General features: G+C 40.1%; 1 protein-coding gene and 1 long non-coding RNA gene across 2 annotated transcripts; one reads left to right on the top strand and one right to left on the bottom strand.

Annotated features, from left to right (window-relative positions):
* Positions 1–877: 877 nt before the first annotated feature.
* Positions 878–1410, bottom strand: LOC145429767 (uncharacterized). Its single transcript, XR_013910079.1, has 2 exons — positions 1270–1410; positions 878–1096 (listed from the first exon to the last, which is right to left on the bottom strand). It is a non-coding gene; the product is annotated as an uncharacterized LOC145429767 (long non-coding RNA).
* Positions 964–18091, top strand: ireb2 (iron-responsive element binding protein 2). The gene is made up of 22 exons (XM_026175212.2): positions 964–1037; positions 5169–5255; positions 5533–5698; positions 5962–6099; positions 6238–6465; positions 6781–6850; positions 7003–7186; positions 9021–9160; positions 9720–9891; positions 9991–10091; positions 11215–11331; positions 11445–11604; positions 12463–12598; positions 13943–14027; positions 14105–14261; positions 14512–14636; positions 14931–15035; positions 15132–15274; positions 16188–16335; positions 16589–16711; positions 16860–17045; positions 17288–18091. The coding sequence occupies exons 1-22, from the start codon at positions 1013–1015 to the stop codon at positions 17396–17398; spliced, it is 2907 nt and encodes a 968-aa protein (XP_026030997.2). The 5' UTR covers positions 964–1012; the 3' UTR covers positions 17399–18091.
* The last annotated feature ends 993 nt before the right edge of the window (positions 18092–19084 follow it).

The raw sequence follows: 19084 nt of genomic DNA, 5'->3' as shown, positions 1-19084 counted from the left end.
TTATGTGTTACATGAAGTTTTCTTAAGCTTGCTTTCCTGTAGTTCATACACAGGTGTTCTGTGTACAGTATGCTCTAAATAAAGAGATCTTCACTATATCTGTTCTGCTTGTGCATGTGTTATCCAACATTGCTAATAAATATCAGCATCATCTTAATTTACATGTAATAAGAGCTCCAGTATAACTGCTCTCATTACAGACATTCATTTTGAGTTTTTTTTTTTGTTTTTTTTTATTGAATACCACTATTTGGGAGCTAATAAAATTAGCAGATATTACAATGAAACAACTAACATTGAGGTAATTACTTGTTTATGTTTCAGGTTTTCTAAAATGTTATGTTTAAATTTGCAAATGATGCAACTAATTATGACATAATTAATAATAATTACTAATTATGACATAATTTACACAACAGTTTAATTGGTAAACACCAAAAACCATTCACCAAATATATATTACGGATGTTTTCTTTTAATTACTCTACAAGCAGATGCATTAGTTATCACTGCATGGGTGAAAAACGATGTTCTTGTTAACAACCCTCACTTAATAAGCTATACAGTATGTTTTATAAATGTTGATATAACTCATAAACCACTATATTGTAGCTCAAAAGACTGTGTGAAACCTGTCTGCTCGTCGTTCGTGTGTTGAAAGTTTTCTAAAATTACGGTTAAAGTTTGCAAATGAGACCTCATTGATTATGTGCAAATTTGCAAAAGGATCTCATTGAAAAACACTGAAAAACAGTGAACTAAATATATATTTTGAATGCTTGCTTCCCACTTGTCTGTAAGACATGCTATGGAAGAAAAATAGCACAACATTTTAAAAATGACCAGTGTATGAGATTAAAACAAACAAACAATAAGATTTTGCTGTAAAATTATTTTAATTTTGTCAGTAGTCGACCGATGGGCGTGGTCATAGATCTCTGTGATCTGATTGGTCGGCCCCGTGCTGCCTGCTCAGTAGTGAGAACGAGTCGTGTTGATTTCAGAAGTCATCATGGCGCACACTTCCCCAGTCAAAGGTAAAGGGATTTCTTCTCTTAACCTTCCGTTAGAGCTGATATCTGATCCACCGTTTAGCCTAAGACACACATGCCGCTTTTATAAACACGTCCATGTACTGAAAACTGCTGTCGTTAGCTTTTTAAGATTATATTCAGTGTACGCGGCGTCACACTGTCAGAGACATAAAAGCTAACGTTAGCTAGCTCGTTGATGCTCAGTGTACAACTAAACAGGGAAATTAGCTCATACCGCAAACCAGTGTTGTCTTTCTCTTCTTTCCGTTTTGTAACAGCTGTAGCGTGCACTATATAACAGTAGAGTTTGTGTCAAGTACCTTGCATTTTCTTATCGCTTTAAGATGTTCACCCGGTAGAGCGATAAGTAGTTGGTTAGGGAAGTGTGTGCTTCACGATAAGAGTCAGCGTTAGCAGCCTGTTAGCATTGAAGCCGTCTTGCTCTGCTTGTCATCAAGAGGCATGCAAAGGTGACATAATGTACGGAGACATTATTGTTATGTCGTTAGTAATTAACATTAGCATCAAAATAATATCGTTACAAAGTGTGATTTCACGGTATATTATCAGTGCGAGCTCTTTGGCTGAGATCTTTTGAAAACGGCTTTATAAATACAATACCATACAATGCAGTGACACCGACCGGTGTTGTGCCAAAAAGTGATTGTCTGCCAAAAATTGATTTCCAATGTTTCTGTGTATTTTTTATGTGTAATATCTTTACGTATGTTCGTAAATAGACTTCGGTGAACAGGGTTTACAAAGGGGTTATATAGAGAATTAAAACAATATCTGTTTTTCAAGTATCTTTACAACTCTCTGCTATTGTACTTACATTATAACCAATCCGGTCCTTTATCCCCACTTAAAATATTTTTACAGAAATATTGTAATATTTGCTGCCATTTCTGCTGTCCTCTTGGCCAACTTACTCTTACAAAAGACATTTTTAATGTTAATGAGATTTTTTTTAACTGTTTAAATAAAGGTTATATAAAAGTCACTGCCAAAAACTGATTGCGGCTTCTACCTTGTTACACGAATGTTGTTTGTGGCTCAAGATGACTTTATGTCATCCATGAGGGATGCATTTGACATATGTTTCACATATTATAGCCCAACAAGTTACTGATAGCAGTTTAAATACGAGCAATCAGTTTTTGGCAAATACCGGAAATCAGTTTTTGGCAGACAATCACTTTTTGGCACAACACCGGCAAACACCCCCTATGGAAAAAAAATAATTAATTAACAAAAAACAAAAAAAATGATCCAGACGATGATTTAGCTTGGGCTGATTTTGCAGTAATTCTGTAATCAGCGTAGCAGTAATATATTTCTTTCAGGAAGCCCGCTGCTTTTATCGGTGGATACAAGTCTCCAAAAGGATCTGTCTCCACTTCTCAGGATTTCATAATGAGCCAGTGTTTGAGTTTAATAGTCTGTAATATGTTCTTTATATTGTCCATCCTCACAGTTTTTGCATACAGTTTGTAAGAGATGAGAATACCTGCTGGGCCTGAAAAGTGAAGCTACTTTGACCTGCTCCAGTAATCACATGGGGTTGGGGTCCGCATATTTGATATGGCTTATTGTTTTTTTTACACCGGATGCCCTTCCTGACGCAAGCCCTCCAAGCTATTAGTGTCTGCTCTTGGGCTCGACCCAGGGATCTTTCATTTGTTAGGGGAATTTTAGAGGTTAAGAACTGAACTGGTGCATAAAAAGAAGAATAAACTGTGATGAAAATGATAGATATAGCACAGATGTTCCAATCATTTGGATTTCATATTTAGACATATTTTCATTTAATTCCTTATGCTGGAGTTGGAGATGGCCATCCGTTGTTCTTGTGTTAGTATTTTAGTATCTGCATGGATAAAACTGAGCTAAGTTACATCTTGTTTGTTTGCTGCAACAGGAGCAATTGGATGCATTTTGAGGAAATATTGCAGATAAGGCCAATAAGAAACCCCCAGTATGCCACTGATGTATATAAATAGATTTGTAGGATTTCACTGAATGGTTTTATATGTGTTTATTTACATTTAATTTTAAAATAAGTGCGGGGCCTTTTACTCCTTTTAGGATTCCTTAAATATACTCTTTGAATTTAGGAATCAAATTCTACAAGGGAGTCTTTATGTTAAAGGTGGATCGTTTTAAGGTAGTTCTGCTGTGTCGAATAACTGTTGTTTTTCTTTTTTTTAAAGAATGTTGCTTTCAAAGTTAGAAATCTGAGCGTTAAAGTTACAGCATGATGTCCTGTTGAGCGACCACTGAGCAATCCTGTGCCAAGAATGCTCTCCGTGTAGAGGTTTACCACTCATTCAGCTTAATTTTTTCACAAATTCAATCAATATTTAACAGGTAAATCCTGATTGGACAGCCCTCAAGATTTTGATCCCAACCTGTCATGTCATGAAGTGCAAATGGGCTTATTCTTAGTTTAGGTTCAGCTAACTACATGCTACAGGGGTCATTTTTACTATGCTTAAAGATGAGAAAAGAAGTATTGAAACAAAATGTATATCGTCTGCTTCTCTTTTTCTGTACTGCATTTTCATGTAGTTCATTTGTAGCATCCATTCTGTGGCTTTTCAGTCATAGACTAACCAAGAAACATATGTAAAATATCACTTCACGCAGGGGTGTAAAACATATAGCTAGAGGGCGAGAACCAGCCTTCCAGTCTGACCCACTGGATCCACTTTCTAAAGTATGACGCCAGGAAGCTTAGTGTTGTAAGTTGTTAAAAATTGATTAAAGCACTTTTATAGCCATGACCTTTTATACCACATTAAAGGTAGATGGTTAAACCAAAGAGCTGTGCTCACATGTTTTATTTCTCATGACAGTAGACTGGCAGCATGTGGAAAACCCAAGACATGTTTTTCAAATTGCACCTACTGCTCTAAAGACACATCAGGCCGGTTGTTCATGGTTCATTAAATGGGAACATTTTGAGGCTGCATTTCTTTACTCTAAACAAAAAAGAAAAATGTTATTTTTTGTATGTAAAGAATTTGACACCTCTGATCTAAAGTGAAGTTTGAATACACAGCTACTGATTGTGAATGGACTGGTTCTTTTGAAGCCCTTTTCAATTCGAGCACTCAAAGTACTTTATACCACACTCATTTAGTTAGATGAACACGTTGGAGAGAATTCAGTATTAGTATGTTGCACAATGTTGCAATTGGTATGCTACAGCCCCTCGCCAAATGACCACTATCACATGACATGTAAAAACACAATTGTAAGCCTCCAGCCAGTCAGGTGTCTTAATTCTTTCCCTCATAAAGGTGACCTCCCCTGTACTCTTAATGATGATTTTTGACAGTATATGTCAATAAAGTTCAATAAGTTCCAGGTTTTTAAAAGGGTAGCCCAAGTAAGCAGTGTAGGTACACATTACTCCAACTACTGCGCACACAGTCACACACAGTCATTTTGTTCTAGAAACAGGTCTGATGTCCAGAGAGGAAAGAGTGTGTCCTTGTCCTTAAATAACTCATCATATAAATGATAAATGCACAGATGCTTATTGGTTAAAAAGTGGGCTTGAAAGAAAGAAAGCAACAGTGGAGATGACCGTTAAGTGGGGAAGCATAGGAAAAAACGAGATCAAAAAAGCAGCACAAGAAGCACAGACAATGGCTTCAGTGGAGAATTTTCATTGTTTGTAACACTTCACTTTTTTTGGTTCCCATGCCGGCAGGAGCTAAGCTAAGGGGCCGAGAAACAATAGTAGCCAACAAACTGGCTTTTCAACATATTTTTCACGCAGCCCCTTTGATGAGTTTGCAGCTCAAACATGTTGATGATGGTCATCAAAGCTCTGCATGGGACTGTTCTTCAGCCTTAGTGGTCCCTTAAGTACTCTAAAGCCTAACCTGATCAAAGTATTAGATGTCATTTTCTAAATAAAAAAAAAAACGAACTAAAAATAACTGAAACTATTGTTTAGATAAAAATCAATTTTCTTGCCTTCATAACATGGGGTTAGAGCAGATGGAGTACTTCATGTGAGTCAGCAGGTAGTTAAGTTTACTTGACTATTTGTATATTTCTCAGGCATCAGAGTTTTATTTTCATGAGTGTATTTTTATTTCTTTTCCTTTCTTGCTGCAGAGCACCCGTACAGCCATCTAATCGACACACTGAAAGATGGCCAGATCAAGTTCTTCAATCCATACAAATTAAACGATCCCCGATATGGTGAGTTCAGGCCCTCTGACTGAAATGTTTTTACAGGATATGATGTTTTAAAGACACTGCAAACTCTTTTGTGTCTCAGGATAGTTGTGTAAGGTAAAAGGATTGTCTTGAAGTAACACTTAAGAGGCATCGGTGTGTTGGCACTTTCGTTTGTCAACAAATTCTCAGAGCACATCTCGACAATTAACAGTTATCTAACAGGGGCGGTTAATAAAGTGTTAGGCCTAATTACCCACTGTTTGCTGTGGGAAATAACTGTTTTGTTTGCTCTGTGCAGACAAGCTGCCTCTATCCATCCGTGTCTTACTGGAGGCAGCAATTCGTAACTGTGATGGCTTTTACACAAAACAAGAAGACGTCCGGAACATCTTGCACTGGCAGCAGGAGCAGAATAAAGCCGAGGTGCCATTTTCTCCCGCTCGGGTCCTCTTGCAGGACTTTACGTGAGTTTCACAGGGCTTTCTTTGCATCAGCGCTGTGGTCTGTGTGTTGGGAAAACATGAGATGAAATCAGTTTATCTTCAGTTGGAGAAAGCAGAATGGATAGATGAGTGATAAGATGTGGGTGACGCAGGTGACCCACCAGCAATTAGCTTATCAGATCCTTTGTCATCTTTCTTTGTTTTCTGCCATAAACAAGTATACACATATGATATATATGTGTGTGTGTGTGTTTATATACATTTCCATTTATGTCCTTTTACAGTGGTATTCCTGCAATGGTGGACCTGGCAGCCATGAGAGACGCTGTGGCCAAACATGGTGTGGATCCTAGCCTGGTCAATCCTAAATGCCCTACAGACCTCATAGTAGATCACTCATTACAGATTGATTATAGCAAATGGTATGTTTGTGTTTATATTAACTGTTTTTGTGAATGTGAATTCTCTGTTGATTATCATGGAGAGTCAGATTGGTAAAAATATATTGTCGCTGCCTTGCCTCATGAATTTAATGTTTCTTTTTACATTTTTACTCACAGTGCCATACAAAATGCTCCCAACCCTGGTGGAGGGGAGGGTCCAAGCCAGGGGCCCTCTCGCTCAGTACACTCCAGGCCTCCATCCAGAGGGGGCGCACAGTGTGGAGGCCAGCGGGGCTCCTGCAGTAAAGCGGCCTGCAGCGACTCCCCAGGTGGATCTCCAGCCTCTGTCCAACAGATTGAGAATACACCTCTCCTCTGCCCTTTCCACCTGCAGCCCGTCTCTGAGTAAGTTTTAAAGGATGCTGGGGGGAGGGGCTAATATGCACCATGAGGATGATTAAATGAAAACAGCAGTTGAATACAGTAACTGAGCTGTTGTGCAGTTATGTTTATGTGTTGATAATACATTAGATCAGATGATTTTACTGGCTGAGGAAATTGTGCAGCCTTTGAAATTCTCGCAGATGTGGCGTTTCTGTTTGCAAAATGACCTGAAGAGCATGAGAACATCTGATTATCATGAGTTGACATACGTCAGTAGAAGTTGAATTCCCCCTTTCTCATGTTTGCTGATGACTTATATTCCTTTTTTTTCTGCAGAGTTGAAACAGCTTTGAGAAATCAGGAAATGGAACTGATCAGAAACAAAGAGAGGCTTCAGTTCTTTAAGGTAAAACAAGAAAAATGACTGCTGCTGCTGCAGTCTTTATATGATTTGTAGTTTTTATAACTGAGTAAAAAAGAAGTCACAGTTATGGGTTATGTAGCGAAACAATTTTTAAATGAATAAATGCTAAAATTTTTGATACTGTTCCCAAACAGTGGTGTTCAAAAGCATTTAAGAATGTGAACGTGGTTCCTCCGGATGTTGGTGCAGTCCACCAGTTGAACTTGGAGTATCTGTCCAGAGTGGTGCAAGTCAGCGACGGTTTCATCTACCCTGACAGTGTGGTGGGAACCGACTCTCACACCACCATGATTAATGGCTTGGGCATCCTTGGCTGGGGTAAGAGATTTTCCAATATTTTGACAGTTGTTGGCATTTTGTAAACATGAGAAAATGCTCAGTGGCTGTAATGTACACCTGTGTTTGAATAGCTATTCTGAGAAATGAGAGGAGGCGATAAAGAGACACAAATAAGTCACATACTAAAAGGGCAGCAAATACAAAAACCGGATTATGTCCAAGACGGTAACTTTGCAATGCAAACTTCTCTGCTTCTAAATTTACACTCTAGATAAAAACAAAATGGGACACTGATATGAATACAGATGTATTGCAGATATATCCACCACAGAGGATAAGTGGTGCATCAGTATGCAGTACATGTAGGGAATTCAAACAGAAGGTAGTTATGACATTTTAGAAAATCCTGGAATAATGGGTAAATTAAGCACTGTGAAATGATTCTTGGAGAAATTGTGGGGCACATTGCCTTAAACCAAACATATTTTGGAGGATGTATTTAAGGCACTTAAACAATTCCTTGGTCAGAAATCTGTGGAAGTTTTGACTCAAATAATACAACATTTTCTAGGGATAATGTAACAATTAATTGCACCACTTAGATCAGCGGTCCCCAACCTTTTTTGCGCCACGGACCGGTTTATGCCCGACAATATTTTCACGGACCGGCCTTTAAGGTGTCGCGGATAAATACAACAAAATAAAACTAGTACCGGTAACGAAAAACAGAAGATTTATTCATAACACACGTGAAAAGACTCAGGAAAACAGAGTTAACGATAAAAACGATAACAAAATAACGCTGAAAACCGATTAAAAACCCTGAAAACTATACATTTCACACCTGAGCCTCAACTCTTGCGGCCCGGTACCAAACGACTCACGGACCAGTACTGGTCCGAGGCCCGGGGGTTGGGGACCGCTGACTTAGATGGTTTAAACCTGATCCTTCACCGTGTAATATTTTGGCTGAGAAAGCCCATGGAGACTCTCACTTAGAGAAATGATTAATGAATAATATAAAGATAATAAATTATATAAAGATTAGGTTTTGCAAGCAGGTCAAACTGGTATGATGTTGTAATCGTAGCCATGTGCCGATGGGAGGGTAAAGTTCTGCAGCTGATGATGCACTGATTTACATAAAACAGAAGCAGTCAGTTCGTTTAGGTAATGACCAGCATACTAATGAAAGCAGCACAAATTAGCAGGTCAAAAATGAGCAGATGCATTAAGGGATATAGCAACATGCTAACCTAAATAATCAAGTGTAAGTGTGTGTTTTTATGCATGCACTGTGTTTTAGAAACATTGCGATGTTTCAGATTAAAAAAAGTTGAACGTCGTCTGTAAGGAACTGCTGAAGACTGTGTGTGATCTGACTGTTTAGGAGGATTTAGAGGAGTGTTGCTTTATTCTAGACTGTTCCACTGTGTAAACTTTAAATCTTCTCAAATCTCAGTTGACAGTTGTGCAGAAGAAGAAGACAAAATATTTTCTGTCAGATTGTGATCCATATGCACAGAAAGAAATTATTAATGTGCCATGTGTGTAAAGTAGGATTCAGACAATAATGTAACACACTTAAAAAATAAAAGTTGTTCTATGTGTGTGCACTGCTGAGAAAAGACATGCAGAGACGTATTCAATGTGAAACAATTTTTGTAACTAAATGTAGTTACAAATGTAACTAAAAACACTAAAAGAACATCCATATCCACACTTTTCACTCACAATATTGACGCTGCGCCCTTATAGGAAATATTGACCGGAGCTTTTTAACATCAGAAGAGTTTTTTTCGCTGGTGCAGACAGAAAGTGAAATAAAAATTAAGATAAAAACTCTACAATTTTTACCATATTTCTCTCTCAGGAGTCGGGGGAATTGAGTCTGAAGCCATAATGCTGGGCCAACCAATATCTCTGACTCTCCCTCAAGTAGTGGGCTGTAAGCTGGTGGGCTCCATTAACCCGTTGACCACATCCATAGACATCGTCCTCGGTATCACAAAGGTCAGTCTTCTCTTATGTTTCTTTATGTGTTGAGAGAGCAGAGCTGTGGTATGAGGATGCACCGATCTGATGCTTGGATCACCTATAACTCTGACCCTCACTCACAAAGCAAGGTTGACCTTCAATGGCAACAGGCCAATCAGATTTGATTATGTATAAATAGTAATGAAATAAAATCTGAAATAAAATATGATATCAAATTAATTTTTTACTTTATCTAATTTACTAAATAAAAATGGTGTATTCTTTTATTCGTTTTATGAAGCAAGAGGGTGATATTTAGGTGCCACCTGACATTGAGATACAGCGTGAGAAACACAATTAATCAGTATAACACTGGTATTGGTCAGTACTTTGTAAGGCAAGAACATGTTTCGACACTGGTTTGGTGCATATTTACTTTGTAAGAGGCAGGTGTTTGTAAAAGTGTAATTTTATCATTGTAAACTATAGAAATCAACGAAAAAACTGAAGGATGATTCTGTTGTATAAAAGTCATCTTGTTTGTTTATGTGTAATTATTTCTTGTGCTTTCTTTTTCTAAATTTTTTTTGTCCAGCACTTACGGCAGGCTGGGATCGCTGGGAAGTTCGTTGAGTTTTTTGGACCTGGAGTCTCCCAGCTGTCAGTCCCCGACCGAACCACCATTGCCAACATGTGCCCAGAGTACAATGCTACTGTCAGCTTCTTCCCTGTCGACCAAGTCACACTCAAGCACTTTAAAAAGACGAGTGAGTTAGTCACAGCTTCTGTTTATTTTTATTATTTACTGTTTATTTTATTTTATTTTTTAGTTTCCCAGGCCAACATGTAATTTTACACCATTCCAGATTTTACCCAGGAAAAACTTGAATTGTTGGAGTCTTACATGAAGGCTGTAAAACTTTTCCGAAGCTATGATGACCCTTCAGAAGACCCCCAGTACTCTGAGGTAATTTGTCCAAGATGTGATCTCTAAAAGTCTCTATTGAAAAGTGCAGACTTTTAGAGATTTAATTTTCTTAATAACTTTACAGTACATTGCGAAAGGTTGAAATAATGAGGTCATAGTTTTTGCAAATGATCCTTGTGAGCCTAAAACTCAGTTTCAGACCACCACTGTATTCCCCAACTGGTCGGCAAGTTGCTAGGTGAAGTTGGTTGCAAAGAGGTATGTTGCGCTGCACTGAAAACCTCCTTGGGATTGCTTTGGTAGCAGTTTGCCATGGTTGACCATAGTCTGAAGGAACGACGCCAAATTGTCTGCAAACACTTGCCGACCACTGGCCGAGCATCAGTGGAACTGTGAAACGTGCCCCGCACACTGGAAACAGAGAATGTCCGGCTCCAAAGTTAAAGCTGCGCCTTTTGAGACACGTTGGTTGTGCCAATAAGGCACAACTTTTGCTTGAAAGGTAAACGGGTTCGATTTCCACATTTACTTCACCTTTTCAGGTTTCATTACTCAGCAAATAGTTGGCCAGTGTTTATCAGAGAAGTCTGCTTCATACATGAAAACTATGGGGAACAGCTGCAGTCTAGCAGAGACCACAGTAATCACAGGGAACTTCAGGGAACCACTCGCCAACCAGTTGGGGAACAAATGGAGCCTTTGGGGGGGCTTACTGACTGACTTCAAGGCCTGTGTCACCGAGGCCTAATATGATTGATTTAGGAACACAATTTTGACTGTTGGCACAGAAGCCCCACCCACGCTTTAGCTAGCCAATCAGAAGATGGCTGGCTAGAGGAAGAGGAACTAAAACTGGTTGTTTTAGACAGTGGGTAATTTGAGGGGCAAGATATATTTGTAGTTGAAAAAGTATGAAAAGTAAAACTGTGAATCATTTAAAGTAAATTAAGTTGAGGCCAAGAATACAAATGTGGAGATATGTGATTTTGAATTAAAAGTAATAGATTGTGGTGTTCTGTTGATATGAATGTTTTTATGAAGTTAAAAAATGTAGTAATGACACTCTGACAAGCCCTATAAAAGCTATGTTTGCAAATAGCACCCCAGGGGTCAGAAATAGAGGTCATAATGAAAGAAATTACAACTGCTGATCTTTGTGCAGGTGATTGAGTTCAACCTGAGCTCCATGGTGCCCTATGTGAGTGGACCGAAGAGGCCGCAGGACAGAGTGGCTGTCAGCAGTATGAAAGAAGACTTTCAGAGTTGTCTTGATGAGAAGGTAAGATGCAAAAACTAAACAATGTAACTTTCAAGTTAACTCTTGTGTATTTTGGTTTTCAGTTAAGCTGCAGGATTTGCAGTGTAATTATATTTTCTTTGGTTTGTCTTTAGGTGGGTTTTAAAGGCTTCCACGTCGCTAAGGAGAAGCAGGAGATCCGTGTTCCTTTCTTGCACGGTGGTCAGGAGTACCAGCTGTCCCATGGCTCAGTGGTCATCGCTGCTGTCATCAGCTGTACTAACAACTGCAATCCATCTGTTATGTTGACTGCAGGTAAAGGACTGACTCAAAGAAAGAGCCAGAAAAAGTGCATTTTCCCCTCAATTCTAACATAAAAGCTCTAAAGCTTGGAGCTGTTGGTATCATTTTTTAGGGGATATCAAAGTGTCACATCACAATGTCATAGCAGCATGATGTGTTTACTTTTCCTTGTGAACACAACAAGACAAGCCCAGACCTGTTCTGACAACAAGAGCCTGGTGACAGTCTCTAATGATATTTAGTAAAAATGGAGCTACTTCAGCCCTCTAAGAGAGCACCATGCTTTGCAAATAGAAAGAGCTAGCAGTGGATGGAAATTACTGAAGCGGTTAGATGGTGGAAACGCAGCTGATTAGAAAGTTTGACGCAAGATGCAACATCACAGAAAATAAGTCTCTTTTATTACGTGAGAATATTGTGCAGCTCCTGATGAGTTACAAGGTTAGTTAATGTTAAGCTAAAGGGTTAAACAGTAATTTTACACTTCATTATTAATGTTTTATAACTTCTAGGGAAACAATGGCTACTTTTGTGGTTACATTTAACTTTTGTTGTGTCACTGTCGCTGCTGCTGACACTTTATTTTAATAGAGTCACACTTTGAATTAGGTGGTGTGTCATCACTCATGCAAGCTCAGTGGAAGATATCTTCGTTTATTTAAACGTATAAATCCTGCTGCCTGCAAGCATCAACAAAATGTTGTTCATTATTTTATATTGATATGAATATTATTATTGTAAATTTCTTGAAATAATTTTTAAGCTATATTGCACACCCATATCAGCATCATGTTGCCTGTTTTCACTGGCACTCTAAATTATTTTACAGTCTGCAGCACTGCATAACGTAGAGTTATTTGTGATTGACAGGGCTTCTGGCCAGAAAGGCTGTAGAGGCCGGGCTTCTCGTCAAGCCTTATATTCGGACCAGCCTGGCTCCCGGAAGCGGCATGGTCACGCACTACCTCAATGCCAGTGGAGTCCTGCCTTACTTTAATAAGCTGGGGTAAGTGTATGTACACAGCAAGAACACAGACAGACACAAATATCTCTTTAGCACCAAGGCAATAACCTGGAATAAACAGGTATTTGCAGGTCTGAGGAGGTATGACCTGTAACTGAACACTTAAATACTGCCCAGGTAGTAGTAAACACATAATAAAGTGGTTTGAGTCCTCCAGGAGAGTAGAAAAGCACTGTATAGGAATCAGTGTATTTAAATGGTTAAAAGTGTATTTCTACAAAAACTTAAGGTTTTTGTATATGTATGTATTGTGTGAAGTTAGTCTAATGTCTTATGTAAAGCACTTTGTTTTGTCTAGTTACAAAGAAATGTAAACATGAAGCCTCAGTCACACAAGCCTAAATGCTGGCTGGCATCTTTGATCACTAGGGAAAGATTTATATCCCTAACTGATTGGCGAGTGGTTGCTAAAGTTTGCTGGATATCACTGGGTGAATCAGCACTCTCCGTTTCCAGTCTACGCTGCAGTTTGTCAAGTTTCACTACCATTTGGCAGTTGTTATCGTCCATGCAAACTACAGAGAACCTGGTAGTACAGAGGAACCTACAGAGAACAAAGCAATCATAAGGAGGTTTTTGGTGAAGCACAGTTAGTAGTTTTCTGGGTGTGGCTAAGGTTATCAGCACTAGCACCAGCAGGCCTCTTTCCTTTCAGATCAATGTGGTTGCAAATTGCTCCATTTGAGCGGTTCTGTACCAGTTTACTGAAATAAACCTACATACTAATGTAGATTTGTTTGACTGTTGTTCACGTTGCTTGTGTGAGAGAGAGCGGTGCTGTGGGCCGTGTTCTGTAACATCTTAGACGAGTGGTTTAACCGCCGTTTTTATGTAAATAAAATATGAATAACTAAATGAACTGATCTTGTCTGTTGCCGACTGCTGCAGGGTATAGCAACATTTAATCTAGCCGCGGTGTTTTGCACCCATCCAGTGTTTATAAAATTGGGTTCACCATGAAAGCATAAGGATAAGCTTCTAAAAGGCATGTTACTGTCACAACACAACCTTTAACAAATCTGCCCAAAATTACTGTTTTAAGAGCCAAACAATACATCAACTTTACCGAAAGCCCTTCATGAATGTATTTATGACTTTATGTTCATTTTAAGTTCTTGCATTAATGTTCATGACCAGATAGCTGCATGGTTTAGAAGTAATAAGTTTGGAGCTTTGTCAGCATTGTGATCTAAACCAGTAAAAACTTTGAGCTTGTGTTAATTACTACCTGTTCGATGCAAGGTTTGTGTGCTAAGGTGGTGACGCAAAAGACGCCGGAATGATTCATATCCTTTAAACAGACCTGTGTTGCCATTTCCATGACAGGTTTGAGGTGATTGGATATGGCTGTGCCACATGCGTGGGGAACACGGCGCCATTGCCAGAAGCTGTTGTGGATGCAATCAAACAGGTAGGATCCTCATCGGGCTGAAAGGAGCTGCTGATGCTGTTAGAGCAGTCAGAGCTTCATGATCTCTTTTGTTCTAGGGTGATCTGGTGGCCTGCGGCGTGCTGTCTGGCAACAGGCATTTTGAAGGGCGACTGTGTGACTGTGTGCGTGCCAATTACTTGGCGTCTCCTCCCCTGGTGGTGGCTTATGCTATTGCAGGCACTGTGGGAGTCGACTTTGAGAAGGAGCCTTTAGGTAAGAAATGCGCTCTATTAAAGGGTTTTACCTCAGAGCTGAGGGTCGTCAGAGGATTTGGCAGATTACACTGAAGGGGCATGTTGTGATTCTATGTTTTGTATAAGCCAAAGAAAACCTTTATTGCTAGAAATATTTAAAAAAAAGACATCCTCTCGTGTTTGTATTTACATTATTTCATTTTCTCAATACAACTTGAAAAATTCTTAAATAAATTCTTACAAATTTGGTTTCTTGTTTGTTTGAGTAGGTTTGACATCCGATGGGAAAGAGGTGTATCTGCGAGATATCTGGCCGTCCAGAGAGGAGGTCCAACAGATTGAAGAGGACACAGTATTCTCCTCCATCTTTAAGGATCTAAGGGGAAGGATGGAGGTCAGGATATGAGCTTTATTACTTTTCTTCAACTTCTAATGCAGTTGCTGCACAGCATGAGCAGCAGTACGGTGCTCCTTCTGTCTGTCTGCACATTTGGAAACAATGCACCTAAAAAAATGCTTTTATTCAGTAGTTTGAACAGATCTGAAGTAGAACATTTCCTTGTGTTTTCAATCTGAGAGAGAGAGTGTGGAAACTGATTGATCCTGAATTGCTAAAAGCGTGACACGGATGACTGGAAAACATTCTTTGCTTTTTCTTTTTTTAATGTGATTTCTTTCTGTCTTTCAGAAAGGGAACACATTTTGGAAAAATGTTGAATGTTCAGACTCTCTTCTTTTCCCCTGGGATCACAAGTCCACATATATCCGATCACCGTCTTTCTTCAGCAAGCTGGTGAGCGCTCTGTGCTGCACATCCTTTGACTGTGTGTGGACCTTAGAGATGTTTTTACTTCCCTAGTGTTAAATGTTTGAATGCTTCCGTTTTCAGAGTAAAGAGGTGCCTCCTCCTCAGTCAATAGAAAACGCACATGCCTTACTGTTCCTTGGGGACAAAGTGACCACGGACCACATTTCACCAGCGGGCAGCATTGCAAGGGTCAGCGCTGCTGCCAAGTACCTAATGAGCAAACGGTCAGTTTCAGCCTTCAGCCCTTGTGGACACATACACTTAAATCTTTCAAGGCAGCTTCAGTTGGACAGCTTTGTAATCAACCAACGTCAGGTTTTCAAAGATGATGGCAATGGTTAAAACTTGGGTTTAAATGTTTGACGCTCTAAATGAGAACATTTCAGCACATATTTAAAATCCAAAGGAATAAGTGGTGCAAAGGGATTTGTAGTTAAGTTATCTGCTTCATGGTCTGATCGTCCCCCTGTGACATCATCCACGACTCGTGGCATTGCCGCCATCACAGAGCAGCAGAGGAGGTTAGCGTGCATCTGTTTGTGTTAGCACTATCCATCCTCCATAACACACAAACGTAAAACACAAGTTTATTTCTCACCTAACTGTGTGGAGATGCAAAATGAAACTATAGTGAGGCAGATTTGATTTATTGGTCTGGTGATAATAACAGTTTAATGCATCAGTGAGGAAATGAATTAAAAATCAGCTCAGTTGGCGAGCCGTCACCATTATTGAATCAACCATAGGAGTATGGAGGGAAATCCAGGGTTTCTTTCAGCAGAGTTCATACATTATGAACCTCCAGCATTTCGAATTTAAAGTAATGTTTGCAGAGACGATCAAATGAAATCTATCAAGAAAAGCAAGTCTTGTAAACCTGCATTATGGTGAGATCTTTTTCACTTTGAAAATTGAAAGATAATTCAACTCGTTTCAATTTCATTTCTATAGCATAAAATCACAGCAACAGTCACCTCAAGATGTTTTTTATTGTAAGAAAACGATTCTACAGTAACAAAGAGAGAACCCCAACAATCAAGACAAACCTCTGAGCAAGCAGTTGGCGAAAGTAGGAAGGAAAAACTCCCTTTTAACCTGATATTGACTAATATTGTTGACTTTGGAATTGTTCCTCAGACTGACACCGCGAGAATTTAATTCATATGGCGCTCGCAGAGGGAATGACGCCGTGATGACCAGAGGCACGTTTGCCAGCATCAAGCTCCAAAACCGATTCATCGGAAAGCCAGGCCCGAAGACTTTGCACATTCCATCAGGCCAGACAGTAAGTGCAACACAACCTCAATGGTTTCCTTTTAACTTTTGACAAATATTGGGCTGTTTTGGTTTTGCTGATGTACTCACTCGTGCTGCATGAGCTAGCTGTTACCCCGGGCGGGTCTGTGACCTTTGGGTGGCTCCATCTGTGTGTCTAGCACTGCTGATTGCTGCAGGCTCAAGCCAGACTCGGTACTGTGTTGTTTCTGCTGTGTCAGAGCAGCTAAAGATAACTGCTCTCTCTTCCTGTGTCTGCTCAGCTGGATGTCTTCGAGGCAGCTGATCGCTATCAGAGAGACGGCATTCCCCTCATCATCCTGGCAGGCAAAGATTACGGCTCTGGAAACTCCAGGGACTGGGTGGCCAAAGGACCGTACCTGCTGGTAAACAAGCTGCAGTTTTTATAGTTGTAATTTAGCAGAGTTTACACTACAGTAGGTTGACCCACTGTGGAATGTGGAAATGGCCGTGCATGTTCAGCAAACTGTGTTCCACTGTGTTTCTACTTCCTTGCTTTTGTTGTGGTTGCAGGGGGTGCGTGCGGTGATTGCTGAAAGCTTTGAGAAGCTGCACAGGAACCAGCTGGTAGGAATGGGGATCATGCCACTCCAGTTCCTGTCAGGCCAGAACGCTGACTCACTGGAGCTCAGTGGCAAGGAAAGATTCAGCATCACCCTGCCGGAGAGCCTGAGTCCAGGGCAGGAGCTTACCGTCAAGGTATGCAACACTTGCTGCATTTTAGCCTCTGCAAAGCTAAAGTTATTTTTAAGCTCTAAACTAAATGATGAAACATGTCAGTGACAAATGTGCTAAAATCCTGATTAGAAAAATGTTATTTTAATTCTTAGTCTCACTTTATGTGTTTGTCCACAAATTAGTCCCTCTCTGCAGTTTACTAGTCATGTTCGGGTCTCCTTGCTGAGTGAAGCGAAACGTGTCTTTCGTGTTTTCTGTTGCAGACCAGCCAAGGAAAGTCCTTCTCCGTCACCGCCCTGTTTGACAGCGACACGGACGTTATCTTGTTCCAACACGGAGGGCTCCTCAGATACGTTGCTCGGACTTTGCTCTGAAAGAACAGCAGCCCCTTGGCATTTAATGTCTTCATCATGGATGAGAAAAGCTCACAGAGCTGGATTAGCGTCTCCAGACTTTAGCGGAACGTCAGTTTTAAGACCCCCGCAGCTTCTAAATCACTACACACAGCTGTTTCAGCATTTAAAAGGGCACCCTTTCTCCTCAGAAGATCTTCCAGGCTTGAGAAAAATGGTGACTGTCACTCAGTAAGGAGATTGTATCCTAGACTAACTGCTGAACATAGTTTTTGGTGTTTTATCATGCTGAAAGGACTTTTCTTTCGACACGGAGATGAGCCAAAAAGAAATTGATCCTCCTTCATTTAACTTTAAAAAAAAAAAGAAGAAGAATTTGGCCAAAGGCTGAGATGGTGGTAGGTACGATGGCATGAATACTTTGTTTTTAGAGCGTAGTACTGCTCTTTCACCCCCCAAACAACAACAAAAACCATCCAAGTTGAATTTTATGAATTTCAGAAATTTGCAGAATTGATGTCACTTCCCTGTTTTCAGTGCTGTTAAGATTTTGCTAATCAAACCTGTTGCAGAAAGTACACTTGTCTCACTTTTAATTGTGGAAAAATGTGACATTTCTTCTTTTTGCTGTTACTGGTCTTTTCCCTTCATAAAGATGGCTTGTATTACAACTGACAGTGCTCGGCATCACATTAAAGGTTAATTAAAACACTCTTTCAGCATTACCAGGTAAGCTCTTTGCTCTGTTTCCACTCTTGCTGCTAAGCTAAGTGAAATGACTGCTGGCCAGAGCCCGAAGCTTAATTTAAAGAACTGTGTTGAATCTCCTTAGAGTGACTTTTACAGTGAAGACAGTGATTTATAAACAGTTTTTGCTCAAAAAAAGGTGCTGCAAAACATATCTGGGCCTTATAATGAAGGAGACGCTGCTTAGTAAAAATGAGCTTTTCAGAAAAGAATTAGGGGAACACTTACATCACACACTCAGTCAGGGTATTGTTGGCTGAAACATGGAGGCCTGTGCAACTCTCCAGGGATAAACTTTCCCTGACAATCACTGACCTGCTGTCAGACCAGTCATGCTGGATGATGGTGTAGGCACAGCTTCTCCAGACTCTGTCACGTGTGCTCAGGATGAAGCTTGCTGTCATCTGCAAAGAGAATAAGGTGCCAGAAACTTCCTGTTTCTGGTGTTTTTTGTTGAATCCCAGTCAAGCTACGCATTGCTGGGCAGAGAGTACTGGTCCCACTAAAGCCATCCTCATGGAGTCTGACAGTTGGGACACCTGAGTAGTCTGATGGGGGTCATTTGTTTTGGGGCTCTGGCAGCGCTTGTCCTGTTCCTCCTTGCATAAAGGATCAGATAGCGGCCCTGATCTTGTATCAAGGACCTTGTACGACCCTGTCCAGCTCTCGTAGAGTAACTCTCCTGGTATCTCCTCCACACTCTTGAGACTGTGCTGGGAGAGCAAACTTTCTAGCATTGGAACGTTTAGATGTGACATGCTGGAGGAGCTGGACTACCTGTGCAACCTGAATGGGCCGCAGGTACTGTCTGATAGGCCACCAACAAAAAGCAAAATTAGAGAAAAGTCAATCAGGAGGTATAAAGAGACCTCCAACCTGTGTTTTGTCATCTCTCCAATGAACCTGTTGGTCTTTGCTCCCTAACAGAAGTGACTGATAATCGTAAAGTTTGCCTGACTT

This window comes from Astatotilapia calliptera, chromosome 7 (genome assembly GCF_964374335.1).
Source record: "Astatotilapia calliptera chromosome 7, fAstCal68.1, whole genome shotgun sequence".
Classification (NCBI taxonomy): Eukaryota; Metazoa; Chordata; class Actinopteri; order Cichliformes; family Cichlidae; genus Astatotilapia; species Astatotilapia calliptera.
Note: the sequence above shows the minus strand (reverse complement) of the source record. Positions and strands in the feature narration are given on the sequence as shown.

Bases quoted from the DNA above. Each gene is read 5' to 3' on its own strand.
- ireb2 (XM_026175212.2), top strand. From the start codon at position 1,013: ATGGCGCACACTTCCCCAGTCAAAG. The intron at 10,092-11,214 runs GTAATTTGTCCA...ATCTTTGTGCAG, and splicing joins AAGACCCCCAGTACTCTGAG to GTGATTGAGTTCAACCTGAG. The intron at 11,605-12,462 runs GTAAAGGACTGA...TGTGATTGACAG, and splicing joins ATCTGTTATGTTGACTGCAG to GGCTTCTGGCCAGAAAGGCT.